The 12,928-nt window shown below is 40.4% G+C and overlaps 1 protein-coding gene across 32 annotated transcripts in view; it reads left to right on the forward strand.

The window, feature by feature from the left end:
• map2 (microtubule-associated protein 2) overlaps window positions 1-12,928 on the forward strand; it is an 84,930-nt gene that overhangs the window by 63,276 nt on the left and 8,726 nt on the right. For 28 of the 32 annotated variants that reach the window (XR_013652884.1, XM_078939894.1, XM_078939905.1 and 25 more), the window contains 8 exons: window positions 1,366-4,470; window positions 4,573-4,803; window positions 6,357-6,494; window positions 8,688-8,749; window positions 9,537-9,671; window positions 9,795-9,930; window positions 11,758-11,814; window positions 11,937-12,238. Coding sequence is in view for 30 of the 32 variants with exons in the window: in XM_078939894.1 (XP_078796020.1) it covers window positions 1,366-4,470; window positions 4,573-4,803; window positions 6,357-6,494; window positions 8,688-8,749; window positions 9,537-9,671; window positions 9,795-9,930; window positions 11,758-11,814; window positions 11,937-12,238 (4,166 nt within the window). In the remaining 2 variants the exon portion in view is untranslated. Of the gene's footprint in view, window positions 1-1,082; window positions 1,218-1,365; window positions 4,471-4,572; window positions 4,804-6,356; window positions 6,495-8,687; window positions 8,750-9,536; window positions 9,672-9,794; window positions 9,931-11,757; window positions 11,815-11,936; window positions 12,239-12,928 lie in introns of those variants that run through there. The other 4 variants (XR_013652887.1, XM_078939899.1, XM_078939890.1 and 1 more) reach the window with 2 other exon arrangements.

Consider the following 12,928-nt stretch of genomic DNA (forward strand, 5'->3'; position numbering starts at 1 on the left):
TGCAAGGCAACACAGGCTTGTTGGTGAAAAGAGCCACATTGTTTTTTGCTTTACTCAAGCAGGTTTATCGGCCAGTCGTCCTGGCTTGTGTTTTCTTTTCTTCGCTGTGGTTTCTGGGGCCGGCTGTTCTGTGTTGGTATGATGATATGAAGTGTTGCTAAGCATATAGTGCTCTCTGTTAATTTCCTCACCGTATGGGCTTGCAGATTTTACATCGCGCTCAGATGTAACAGCTTGGTGATGCGTATTTTGTGCAACCATTTTTCATAGCTCTTCAATGTGCATCATTGATATGATGGTTATAGCTCCTAGCAAAGGGTTTGCAGGAGGCTGTGCTCTGGCTGCTTTATGCTTAAAAACACAGCTATAGCTAAAACATCAACATATAAATCAGTTTGTTCTGTTTTTCTTTTAAAGTTTTTTGTGTTCATTTCAGTTGACTTTTTTGTTGGTCTTTTCTGGTGGCAAAGTATGGCATTTGTCTGTTCTTCTCACAGAATATTCTGTACTCATGATTTTTTCAGAGAAAACTAAACATAATGAACTCTTAAGCTGTGTTCACACCGCCTTTGGCAACACACGTTCAAGCGACCACTTTCAAAGAAAAGTCTATGTAAATGCTAATGCATGCAGATTTTGGGAAAAACTGTCACATTCACACATAGCTATATACATTTTTAAGACCATTTCCAGGTTCTATGTACAAAATGGACGCGTGTCTATTAAATGTGGTTGAACGTGTAGTTGATCAATCAGTGTTTCAGATTTGGTTGAAAAAGCCTGAGGCAGGATTTACGAGATTTGCACCATTTCAATGTCTCTTCCAACTATAGCTCCATGCGATAGTATCGAGTAGTGACAGCTCAGTATGAACACCGAATGCTAAACAGGCATTCAATAATGCACATGTAGTGCGTTAATGAACACGCGTAACATGCCCGGCGTGAACATAACATTATAAGTCTATAAATACTGACAAACTTTTAAAAAGAGAATTTTTTGTATAATCTGTACAGTATTCTTGACGAATGACATACATGCCTCTCATTAGATGTTGTTCAATGCATGGAGCCTTCTGTCATAACTTGTCTCTCATACAGCAGCATCAGACTTGCATCATGCTGGTTCCGCTACTCCATCTCATATTTTTCACTCATCTGTGATTTGGCGATGCCCATAAACTCGCCGCAGTTCTTCTATGACGGCCGTGTCGTGCTGTAAGTTTCTAAGGAGAGCTTTGCTTGTTACTCTGACAGCTTTTCTAGTCCTTGGCGTAAATGAAATAAATTTATATCACAGCATGCATTAGCGATAAATATATTTTTCATGGAAGCAGAAACAGTCAACTTACAGATGTCTTTTCAGCTTTGAAGATGGAATCGGACAAGCAGGACAGCGGGTCCATGAGCCCTGACAGCATCGGGTCAGAGAAACGACCGGAAGAATTTTACGAGCCCCAAATGCAAGAGTTCTTTGCTGGTGAACGGGTCGTACCAGAGAGCCCCACCATGGATATGCCATCCTATGTACATTCAGATGTACAAAAACAAGACAAGCACTTAGTCAAGTCATTCACACTTCAGCCCACGTACGGGGAGCCAATCACTGTGTCGGAAAAGCAGCCATCGGTGGAGGTGGTGGAGTTCAGCAGTATTGGCGCTCCATCTGAATTCTCTGCTGTAGGAGTCAAGGATGAAGCAGGGGACTTGGAGAAAGATGCCGGGGACAGATCAGGCATGTCAGCATATTTTGAAACGTCAGCCATTGAGGTTGAAGAACCTCAGCACTGTAAAAGTGAAGGTTATTTAGAACTGAGTAGAGCAGTTGAAAAGAGCACTGTGGATAACTCTAGGTCTCAGGAGAGGAGCTACAGCATGCTAGCTGAAGCCAAGGATGAGCCTGAGTCTAAAAAAGGTGTAGCGGATGTTACTGGACTGTTTGCAGCCCCTGATAGGAGTGGTGATTGCAGGCTTTCGCCCGGTAAACTCGCTTTAGACCAGAGGAGTTACTCACTTAACATCACCATAGGAGCACTGGACCAAAGCGGGCAGGGAAAATCTCTCAACTTCTCCCCACTGGCGACAGACATCATGTCTTTAACTAGCGGGAGCCTAGATGAGTCAGCCAACTACCTTCCAGTGTCAACACCATCTGTTGATAAACCTCAGCCATTTCCACCCCTTATCTTGGAGACTGCTGCTTCAGTCACCTCAGACTCCTCATCTCCACCTCAGACCGCTGAACCGCCTCCAAAAACAAGCCCAGAACCAAAATCTCCAGAATCCCCTCAGCCCTGTACGAACTACAAAAATGGCACGGCAATGGCACAAGACTTGCCAGAGATGCTTGACCTCGCTGGAACCCGCTCTAGACTGGCTTCTGAAAATACAGACCCGGAAATCATCAAGCGAAAGTCAAGTCAAGCAGATGTTCCTGCTTTTACTCATGATCCAATGGCCAGCCTGGTGTCAGGAGAGCAGAGCCCTGGGGCAAGAAAAAGTGAGAGCCAGCTTGAAGAGATGGGATATTGTGTGTTCAGTGAATACTCGGGACCCATGCCGTCTCCTGCAGATGTGTTCAGCCCCACTGAGACAGCTGCAAAAGTCTTCACCCCCTCTGTCCTGGAGGAGAAAGTGGCTGAGCAGGCGAGGAAATTAGCAGTTCGAGATATGTCTGTGGAAGATCACGGGGAGCCAATAGGAGAGGCTGATGCCAGTGAGAGGATTAACCAGAATCAAGGTGATTCAAATAACGAAACAAAAGATGATGTGGTGAACAGTCAGCCAGTGAAGTCTGTGCCAGAAACCCCACCTGCTCAGCTAAGTGAGACTTTTGTGACTCCAACCGTAACAGTGACTCTAGAAGGAGGTGAGAGGTCAGGAAGTGAGTCTGAGCGTCAAGGCAGCGGTGAAGGGTCGGCCTCAGAGACAGAGATTGCAGACTATGAGAGGCAGATCCGCAAACTAGAGATGGAGGATAGGCCTCTCAGTTTGGAGGAGGAAAGAGAGCTGCAGGAGCTCCGGGAGAAGGTTAAGCTGGTCCACCAAGAAGCTTATGAGGAGGTGGACGCAGAAGACGCGTACCAGTCGACCGGCATGGCCAAAGACCGAATTGCAAGACCTGTGAAAACCTCCCCAACTTCGTCTGTGGAGAGCAACATTGACGATGACAAGCTGCTCTCCCCAGTGCTCTCACCATCCAAATTTAGGCAGAAGGAAGTGTATGGATCCCCGAAGAGAGTAGCTTCCCCCGTGTCAGCAGTACACAAAGAAGAGAAGGATGAAACTGAGAGGAAATCAAAGGAAGAAAAAGACACAGAAGCAACAGAGAGAAAGAAAGAGGAAGATGAACTAAAGAGAAAGACTAAAGAGGAAGACCATGATCAAAAACTGCTGAAAGAAACGGAAAAGAAAGGAGAGCAAAATGACCAGGAGAATATGCAAAAATTAGAAAAAGAAAAAGAAGAGGGAGAACTAAAAGAAAAGGAGGAGAATGAGAAGAGACAAAAGGAGGCGATGGAGCTGAAAGAAAAAGAGGAAAAGGAAAAGAAAGAGAAAGAGGAAAAGGAGCTGAGAGAAAAGGAGGAAAAGGAAAAGAAAGAGAAAGAGGAAAAGGAGCTGAGAGAAAAGGAGGAAAAGGAAAAGAAAGAGAAAGAGGAAAAGGAGCTTAGAGAAAAGGAAAAAAAAGAGAAAGAGGAAAGGGAGCTGAAAGAAAAGGAGGAAAATAAAAGGAAAGAAAAGGAAGAGAGGGAAAAGAAAGAAAATATGGAGAGGGAGTTCAAAGAAAAGCAGGAAAGAGAAAGAAAAGAGAAAGAGGAAAAAGATTTAAAAGAAAAGGAGGAAAGAGAGAGAAAAGAAAAGGAGAAGGAAAAGGTGGAGCAAGCGGAAAGGGAAAAACTGGAACAGGAAAGAATGGAGAAAGAAAAGACAGAAGAAGAAAAGGAAAAGTTAGAGAAAGAGCTGCAAGAAAAACTAGCTGAGATGGAAAGAAAGAAAGTTGACCTTTCGGTGGACGTGGACTTGAGAGAGCAGGAGGAAAATGCTGCCGTTAATACTCTGCCAGGAGACGCAACTGGGAACCTGAAAGACGAGCACGTGTCCAAGAAAGCCAGCGCCATCGAATCCGTGGTGATGGTTGAAGATGATTTCATCACCGTCGTACAGACGATCGACGAATCGGAAACACCGGGGCACAGCGTCCGTTTCTCCGCTCCGCCTGAGGACAAAGCCTTTTGTGTTGCTGACCAGAAAGACGAAGAAGACGAAGAGGAGGAGTCTGTCGAGTTGGCCCAGGAAGCAGATATAGAGGAGACAAGTCAAGAGGAGGTGCATGATGTTCTCGATGCTGCTCCCATCTCCCAAGGAAGAGAGGGTATGTCAATCGAGCCAGAGGGGCTAACAGAAAGCTATGACAGAGATGAAACCACAGTGGATGACTCCATACTGGACAGCTCCTGGGTAGACACGCAAGGTTGGATCTATTTTTTGTTATGTTATGTCATTTATTCATTCTTCTCTGCCATAATGTCAGTTCTGAAAATACTAACAGCCTTTTCAATGTCCCATTTGTCAGACGATGACAAGAGTATGGCAACAGAGCAGATCGAACCTTTGCCCAAAGTGCCTGCAGCAGCTGAAAAGGCCTCTGTGCTCCAGATCAAACAAACACAACACCAGAAGAAACAGGAAAGGCCCATTAAAGCCAAAGGAGGTCGAGCCAAAGGACGAGTCTTCACACCTGAATGCAAACCTGTCCGGAAAGAACCAGTCAATGTTCCCAGGGAGGAGGTCAAGAAGAAAAAAGGTTCACCTTTACCCTCTTCATGATTACATCATTAATGATTTTTGAATGTGGTCACTCAGGAGTCATCATGTATTTGCATGAAAAGGATAAAGTGACAGTAGTAGTATACTTTCACAAAGTGGTGCAAGTTCAGCTTTGATTTACCAAAAGCTTCTAAGGTGACACCAACAGCTAAAATGGAAGATCTTTAATCTTTTCAAACAGTTTTACTTTCCAGATCTGGTTTTCAAGATCACCCTGCTATCTCCCTTTGTGTCTCAAAGCTGATTACCTAAATAAGTCAGAATGCAGTGCGTCTCCCTTGTGTTGCGTGGGGAGTCCGTCCGATGACCAACAGTTAATTTACATTTTCTCTGGTCCACCCCACCTCCCCCTGATTACCCGAGGAGTGGTTTATCCTGCCACCCCCGTGTCGATTAGTTTATCCAAAGCTTTGGCAATCAGTCCTTCTGCCCTTTCCTTCCTCACTGACTCCTTGTAAAAGCATGTTTTGTGTTATAACATGACTCAGCATGTACTTATGGTTTTACTGTCTAAGGCGAAAATGGGCGCCGGTGGTAAAATCGTAAACATTTTTATTTTGAAAGTACGACGAAAGTTTTATTTAGAAACCTGAACCTGTTTTTATTTTCTCAGACATTTTGCTGCAAAATTGACAGGTCAACGGACTGGAAATAGAATTCTCGCACAAAGTTTGTTGCGTTGCAGAGAGACAATCATTGATTGGTGATTGACTAATAAACATTCTATATTTTTGTGTCACCGTAACAAAAAGGAACTGCAAATTGACCAGTGTAAATCAGCCCTGAGTCAGTAAATCAGCAGAAAGCAGAGACATCTAGAAAACAGGGAGGGTGGCAGACCTGAAAACCCAAAGTTAGACAGACCTGTTTTAATTAAAGACCCACTCCAATGAAAATCATGTTTTTGGTGTTTTATCATGTTCTTGTGGGACTTTTCTAATGATGGAGAACTTCTAAAAATAAGTTTAGCTCAAAATTGCATTCCCTGAATGTTTCTTTATTCAAATCATTTTAAATCTGGAGCAGACAAAAAAATGCAGGAGTTGAAAGATGATAAGGAAACCCCTCTTATATGTGCTATAGCAGGGTTGCAATTCTAAGAGTATATAGATTTTGGCATCTGGCCCAAAACTGTATGACTGGATGGCTCCAATATTGTACCAGTAATGTTAGGTTGGGGGTGTGAGGGGCTGTGAACAGAGAGCTCTTAGCTCTAATTCTAATGAATCATAAAAAATCACTGGGAATACTTTTAAAGTAGATGAAAAAAAAGAACAGAGTGGGTCTTTAAATCAATCCTGCAATGGTCTGTTCCAACATTCATAATGTGGAAATGCAGAAATATTGGTAAAAATGTCTGTCTACAGGGCTCAATTGACTTTGTTTTAATACTACTGTTATTCATTTTTATTAGCTAAGTTTCTAAAGGTTTTTACCACCAACCATTATGACATGACTCAGCATTTATTTCTGCTTACTGCTGCATATTTCTGTTTTAATCACTTGGCCTTGTTTCGTTTCATTATGTAGCTATACTACGAAAAACTGAGCTCACCAAAAAAGTGGAGACTCAGAGTCTTTCTCCATCCAAGAGGAGTTCGATAAAGCCAGCAGCTCGCCAGACGCGGCCCGCCCAGCACCACTCCTGTCCCAGAAGGAGGCACACAGGTGACAACAGGCATCAATGTATCACATCCGCTTTCATTGTATTATATTTTTTCAATGTTTATGTTTGGAGTTTTGTTTATTTTTGTCTGCAATTCTGCATTTTTGCTTTCAATAAAACACGTTTTTTTTTCCTTATCTGTGCTGGATGTGCTTTTTTGTTCAATTCTTTTATTTTTTTGTTGTTTATACGTCTGTGTCTTAGTGTGGGATTAAAACAAAGGTGACACTGATTTTATGTGAGTGGGTAATTTTTTGTTTGACTACTAATTTTTCTCTCCAGGAAATCTTAAATCCTCTTTTTTATATTTGCATTTTTTTTAGTTTTCTTTAATCAAGCAATTAATAATCTGTTTTTCTTTGTGCATTCATAAGTTTGAGTCTAATCAACCTGCTGTCCCAAAGCCTTAGCAGAGCTTATATTCCCTTGACAGACTGAATTTTGTGTCAGATAAAAAAAGCCCACTGCACTCCCACATTGCCCCAGTTAGATTATGTTCCGGAAGATGCCTTGCATAATTCTAAATCCCCCATTATATGTGTTTTCATGCGCCAAGTCTTTGAAGAACAAAGCTTTTACACCGGAAACAACTTGCTCTCACAGAATCTGGCAGAAGCAGAAATGCTAAATTAAAATACTCATTTATGGATAAATTTGTTCAGGAAGCACATATGGTTGTGTGAAAAATAAAAATAAAATAGGACACCTTAATACATTTCTATTCTTTATCGATATGACCAATTTTTTTTGAAGAGGTTGATTCTCTTAGCCAATATAAAAAGTGTGTCGACCTGAGCTGAATGACACTCCTGTTAGACTCCAGACGACACTGTCAAAGCGCAGTGCTTCAGTGTTCAGCAGAGCACCAAACCTGCTCCCCTTTGGTCTTTTTAACCTATCACACAGTAATAGGGCATTACAGTCAGATGTTTTTTATTTTTTTATTTTTATGGCACTGGTTCACGAAACCTCCTGGATGAAATGTCAAACAAAATAAGGCAACAGTTCACAGAGATTTACACTATTTTTCAGATGTGTTTATTTTGAGCAAATATAGCATCTTTTGAAGCTTTTTTCAAATCTTTGCAGCTTTGCTCTGTAATGGATTTAAAATGGATCAAAATTCCACTAGACTCGAGGAAGCTGAGGCTATGTTCAGATTCCCTTCTTACTCCCTAGCTACAAAAAGAAAAGACATAGTACTGGACTATCTAGTGCCCTGGGTTTTGAAAGCAATTCAGACACAATGCAAACTACACTTTTTTTTTTAAAAATGACAAGTATAATTTCACTGGTTTCCCGAAGTAAAAACCTATTAAAATAAGAACTTTTTATGAAGGCTTTTTACAAATCCACTGTGTTCTAAAGATGAAAACTTGGATGGTTTATAAAAAAATACATAAGAAAAAAAACAAAATATAAAAATTACATTATGGTCTAAATCCCCCAGCCTTGTGAGCATCAATGCAAACTGGTTTTTCGTAGAGACTTCTGGGAAATTTCTAGGGCACTGGATTTTCGAATTGTAGATTTAGACTGCACTACAAAATGGCGGATGCATTATATAGTACATCATAGTAGTGAAAGAATTCGGACACAGCCTCAGTGTCACCAGGAGCTTTAACAGAGAAAACATTGAGGAAAAAATAATTCGTAAAATAGAGAATTTATAACAAGAATTCAATAAATACATTATTTTTAAACTGTAGGGTTTAATATAAGACTGTCCACTTTCACCTTTCACTTTAAATTACGATTGCATCTTCCTGCGTTATTTTGAAGTTTAAAAATACAGGAGAAATCATTCAGTGTAACAACAGCTTTCAAAAATGACATTGTTCTATTCTATTCTATTTTATTCTTATCTGAAGCCTAAAACAATGCTTAGAATTGCTCTTTTTCCCATAAGTTATTATAGATGAGGATCTCCTTGCAAAATAGATGCTCTGGCATTCTTCTCATGCATTCTGTTATACACTGAAAATCTTACATTAGCTAATCAATCCGTGGCAACAACAGAGTCTCATCAAACTCATTTTTAGGTGTTTACTAAGAAATGGTGGGAAGATGAGAAATTCTTCTAGAATCCTGGTTTCTTTTTACATTATTATAACCGTTCGAACAAAAGGATTTAGTTCTCAAAAGTCAAAGAACACTTGAAGGCTTCAGGAGCACCATTTTTTCTTGTCCTTCAGAGACTCTACCAGACAGCCGCCGGCCTCTCAGCGTCGCCAGGCAATCTCATGACAGAGTATCGGTGAGTACAGCAAACGGACACCAACAGGATCTTTGGCACTAAAACCAATCAAAGTAAAGAAAAACAAAATGATGAATAATTAAAGATAAATGACTAAAATTCATTTAAACTGAATCAGCTCTAGTAATGCTTCAGATAAGTATTGTTTCAGTTTTACCGTAGTATTTTTGTGTCTCATAAATACAAAGTACATTTTTTTTGGTGCAATAATGGCATAATTCTTTCTTTGTAATGATGATAATTGTTAAAACTTTTTAAAACAATGGCATAAAAAAAATTGCCATGTTAAATGTTGTTTTCTGCCGCTACGAAGACAGATCTAGTCAGAGTGTTTTCTTTTCCTGAGTGGGTGTTGAATCCCCCCCTTGACATTTCTCCAGCAGCTGTGGTCGTGACTCCATTTTACTCCTCCACCATGGTAATGACAGTTATTGTGTCAAAAATACCAGAGTTTTTCCTTTATTTTGAATGTCATTTCTCTTAACGGCAGAGCATAAATGCCCGTTAACAATCTAGTAACGCACCTTTAGAGAAAACTCCATTCCTTCTCATCTTCCATTTATTGGTTCTTTGTGTGTCATATTTTATTGCTTTCTTAATTTTTGTTTAGATGAAACAAGAAAAAAAACATACATTTCTTAAGGGTAATTAAATGCTAAACCCTTTAGATCTAGTGTGGGCATTTCATTTGTCATCTCAGAAAGATCACAAGTAATCCACAAGTAATCCTTTGTTTACTTGTTTGTGTTTGCTGTTCAATCATGGAACCATCCGTGCACCATCTCAGTGTCATCCTCATCACTTCACTCTTACAAAGATTCCAACCTACATATCCAGAGCTCCTGCTGCCAGGTTAGATAGCCTTCAGTTTCCCCTGACAAAGCTGCATGGCTCAGCAGATTTAAAGGGTAACATCACTGAGGTATGTGGCTGGAAGGCTGTTGATGTGATTCCAGGAGTCGTCTTTTATTAAAAGTCCTCGAGCACAGGGTGATAACGGCTAACCGTTAAATGTTTGCATTCTTTTGTGTGTGCTGAACATCAGGATGGGGGATCACGAAGCCCGGCTAAGAGATCCTCGGTGCCACGCCATGCCTCGATTCTGGCTCGCAGATTTGAGATGGAGGAGAGTTCGACCTCCGTCACCAGTTCAGGCTCCACGGCTCCCCGTCGACCAACATGTAGGCTCTTTATTTCTCCTTTCACAGTGCTTTTACACAAATTGCCTTCTTTAAAATGATCCTAATAAACTAAATCAAAGGGACTCAATTGATGGAAAAAAATATAAAGGTATTGTTTCTCCAAAGTAATTTATTTCAGAATATTTAAAGTAACCTTTTTAGGGAGCAAGAAGTGTGACATGAACTGTCAAACATGGAGGAGACAACCTTTTAAAAACCCTTACATCAGAAATAGATAAAACTATTGAAAACAATGCAAAAACAATGTAAAAAATGCAAATGTGTTAAAGTCCCACTTCGATCATCATTTGATCTATTTTCAAAATGTTTCCAGAGGTCTTTTAATGATAATTCTACCATTATATGCTTGTGTAGTTTTCTAGGACATAGTTTCTGCAGATCAGTGGGAGTTCATCAGAAATTCACCTCTGAATTGTAGGAGGGACTGTTCAATTCAATTCAATTCAGTTTTATTTATATAGCCCAATATTTACAACAAAAGTCATCTCAATGGGCTTCATACCCGTAATTGTGTAATAAACACGAATTATAAAGAACATAAAGTCACAGAATTCAATAGGTATTGGCTTAACTGGACTAACCAGACTAAACTAAACAGGGCATCCCTGCCCTTAGACCCTCCTTTACGGCTAGGAAAAACTCCTAAAAAAATACAAATTGTTTCCGGAAAAAAAGAAGAAACCTCAGTAATTTCCACATGAAGGAGGGATCCTCCTCCAGGACGGACAGGCGATGTACCAGAACTCTTAGACAGAATTTGCTTATCCAACTCTACAACTACATATTTAAATAGTCCAGCAGATGGGCTTCATCCAGATGAGTGGGGGGATGGCTGGGGGCTCGAGACGAGCCAGAGGTAGGGTCCACAGCCAAGTACAGGTACAGGTTCAACTACAAGTACTGTTGATGTGGAGTATGCCCATCCCCACATCCTGACATCTATCTGTTTACACACTCTCCACTAGCTCATAGCCCCCCCCCACAACCCCAACCTAACATTACCAGTGCAAAAAAAAAAGGTAAGCAATATTGGAGCTGTCCAGCTGTACAGTTTTGAGTCGGATACCACCTCAGACGAGGAAAAGAAAAATGTTTAAAGATGTATTTATCTTCAAGTAAATGCATCAGAATGGAGCGGAGCAGTGAGCTTGTGGTTTGCAGTAGTAGCTTTTACGTTGCACAGACAAACTTTTTTTTATTTTTCCGTCTGCTCCTGATTCACAATGATTTAGATAAAAGAAGTACTCAGAAGTGCATTTTTAAGCTTAATTTCATTTATTCATAAACGTCCTCCAACGTGAGAAAAATGTCACAAGAACATGTAAAAACACAATTTTTCCTCAGAGTGGGTCTTTAAGTAGTGATCTTAACAAAGTTACATTTGGTGTAAGGTAAATCTGCCTTTGTATATATAACAATCATTCTCTTCATAAGAATCTCTTCAGATGTGTGCGTAATCGTATATGAAATTACAAAAACTTGAAAAATAAAAGAAATGTGAAAAGTCAAGTAATTTGCCATTTTTAGGTCTTTGTCTGAACAAAAAAAACACTATTTATTTTTTAATACATGTTTATCTTTGTTATTTGACAATTTTATTTTTATTGGACTCAATATTTGGCAAGTCTTTTACTAAACCAACATGGTGGATTTCACTGTTCTGTTGTTTCTGTGTGAGACAAACCTGTGATCTGATATTTTAACCATTTTATGCTTATGTATTAAATTTTAACCAAACTTTTATTTGTTTGCAAATTGAGATTTAGATGAAAATTCCCCGAACTCCCTATTTTTTGTTGTTTTTAGCATTACGCACAGAGATGAGAGCAGAGCACCGGATAGGACGAGCCCCCACTATGACAGGTAAAGAAAGTTCTTAAAAGTGTATAATTTAATTGACTAATTAATAATTTAAAACTGTACAAATTAAATATAGTAAAGATCAAATAGTTGAGCTTTTGTGCTTCTGTATTCCACCATAATAGTCACAGAATCGATGCGCTCCCGCTCGGCTCGCAGTGGTCACTCCACCCCACGCACTCCAGGCTCCACAGCCATCACCCCTGGAACCCCTCCGAGTTACTCCTCATCTTCCAGAGGGACCCCACGCTCCCTCAGTTTGATTTGCCAGGAGAGGAAAGTAGCTATTCTTCACACCCCACCTAAATCCCCAGCAACTACACCCAAGCAGCTCCGCATCATCAACCAACCACTTCCGGACTTCAAGAATATCAAGTCCAAGGTTGGCTCCACAGAAAACATCAAGTATCAGCCCAAAGGAGGACAGGTGGTGTTTCTGTTCTTTTTACATTTTTCATGTCAAACTTGAACTAGCTCATCCATTTCTTCTCCCACAATCCTGTTTTCCTTCCTCATCCTGTATTGGAAAATTTCTGAATTGCCTTGCTTAGACAAATTTGATGTCCGTCTGAACAAAGGAGCTGAGAGCAGTGTGCGTTGAGGAAGTTTGGACGACAGCTCTGCCAGCTTGTGAAATCTTGTTTCCATAGCGCTGCAGTATCTGCATTATCAGAGTGGCACACGGGCTTCATCTCTCTGCCTGACAAATGTCTTGTTCTAACTAGAGTTTGTGATGAAAACAGCGGCGTGTGTGGTCATCAGATCTTCAGTGACGGCCTCATTAGAACTGTAGGAAAGTAGTCATTTTCTTCGTCAAAATAAGAGAAAAGATTGTTGAGCTGTAAGCTGGAAAATAAAGTTGACATGGAAGTTTTCTCTGAAGGTACAGCGACCCAATAAAAGTGCGAGAGCGAATGCAGGTGTTTTCTCAGAGGATCAGTCAGAAAATTTGCTTAAAGGTGGACGAGGCGATTTTGTTTTTGTCCCAAAAGTGGAATCATGACCCTCCCTTTAGCTGTTCTTGCAGCAGTAATTGCTAGAAACAGAATAAAAATGCAAATACAAAAAGGGTTCTGATAGGATGGGCGGCTCTCACACAGTGACACCTAAAAGAAAA

The sequence above is a fragment of the Oryzias latipes genome, chromosome 21, assembly GCF_053564925.1.
Source record: "Oryzias latipes strain Hd-rR chromosome 21, Olatipes_Hd-rR_3.1".
NCBI lineage: Eukaryota > Metazoa > Chordata > Actinopteri > Beloniformes > Adrianichthyidae > Oryzias > Oryzias latipes.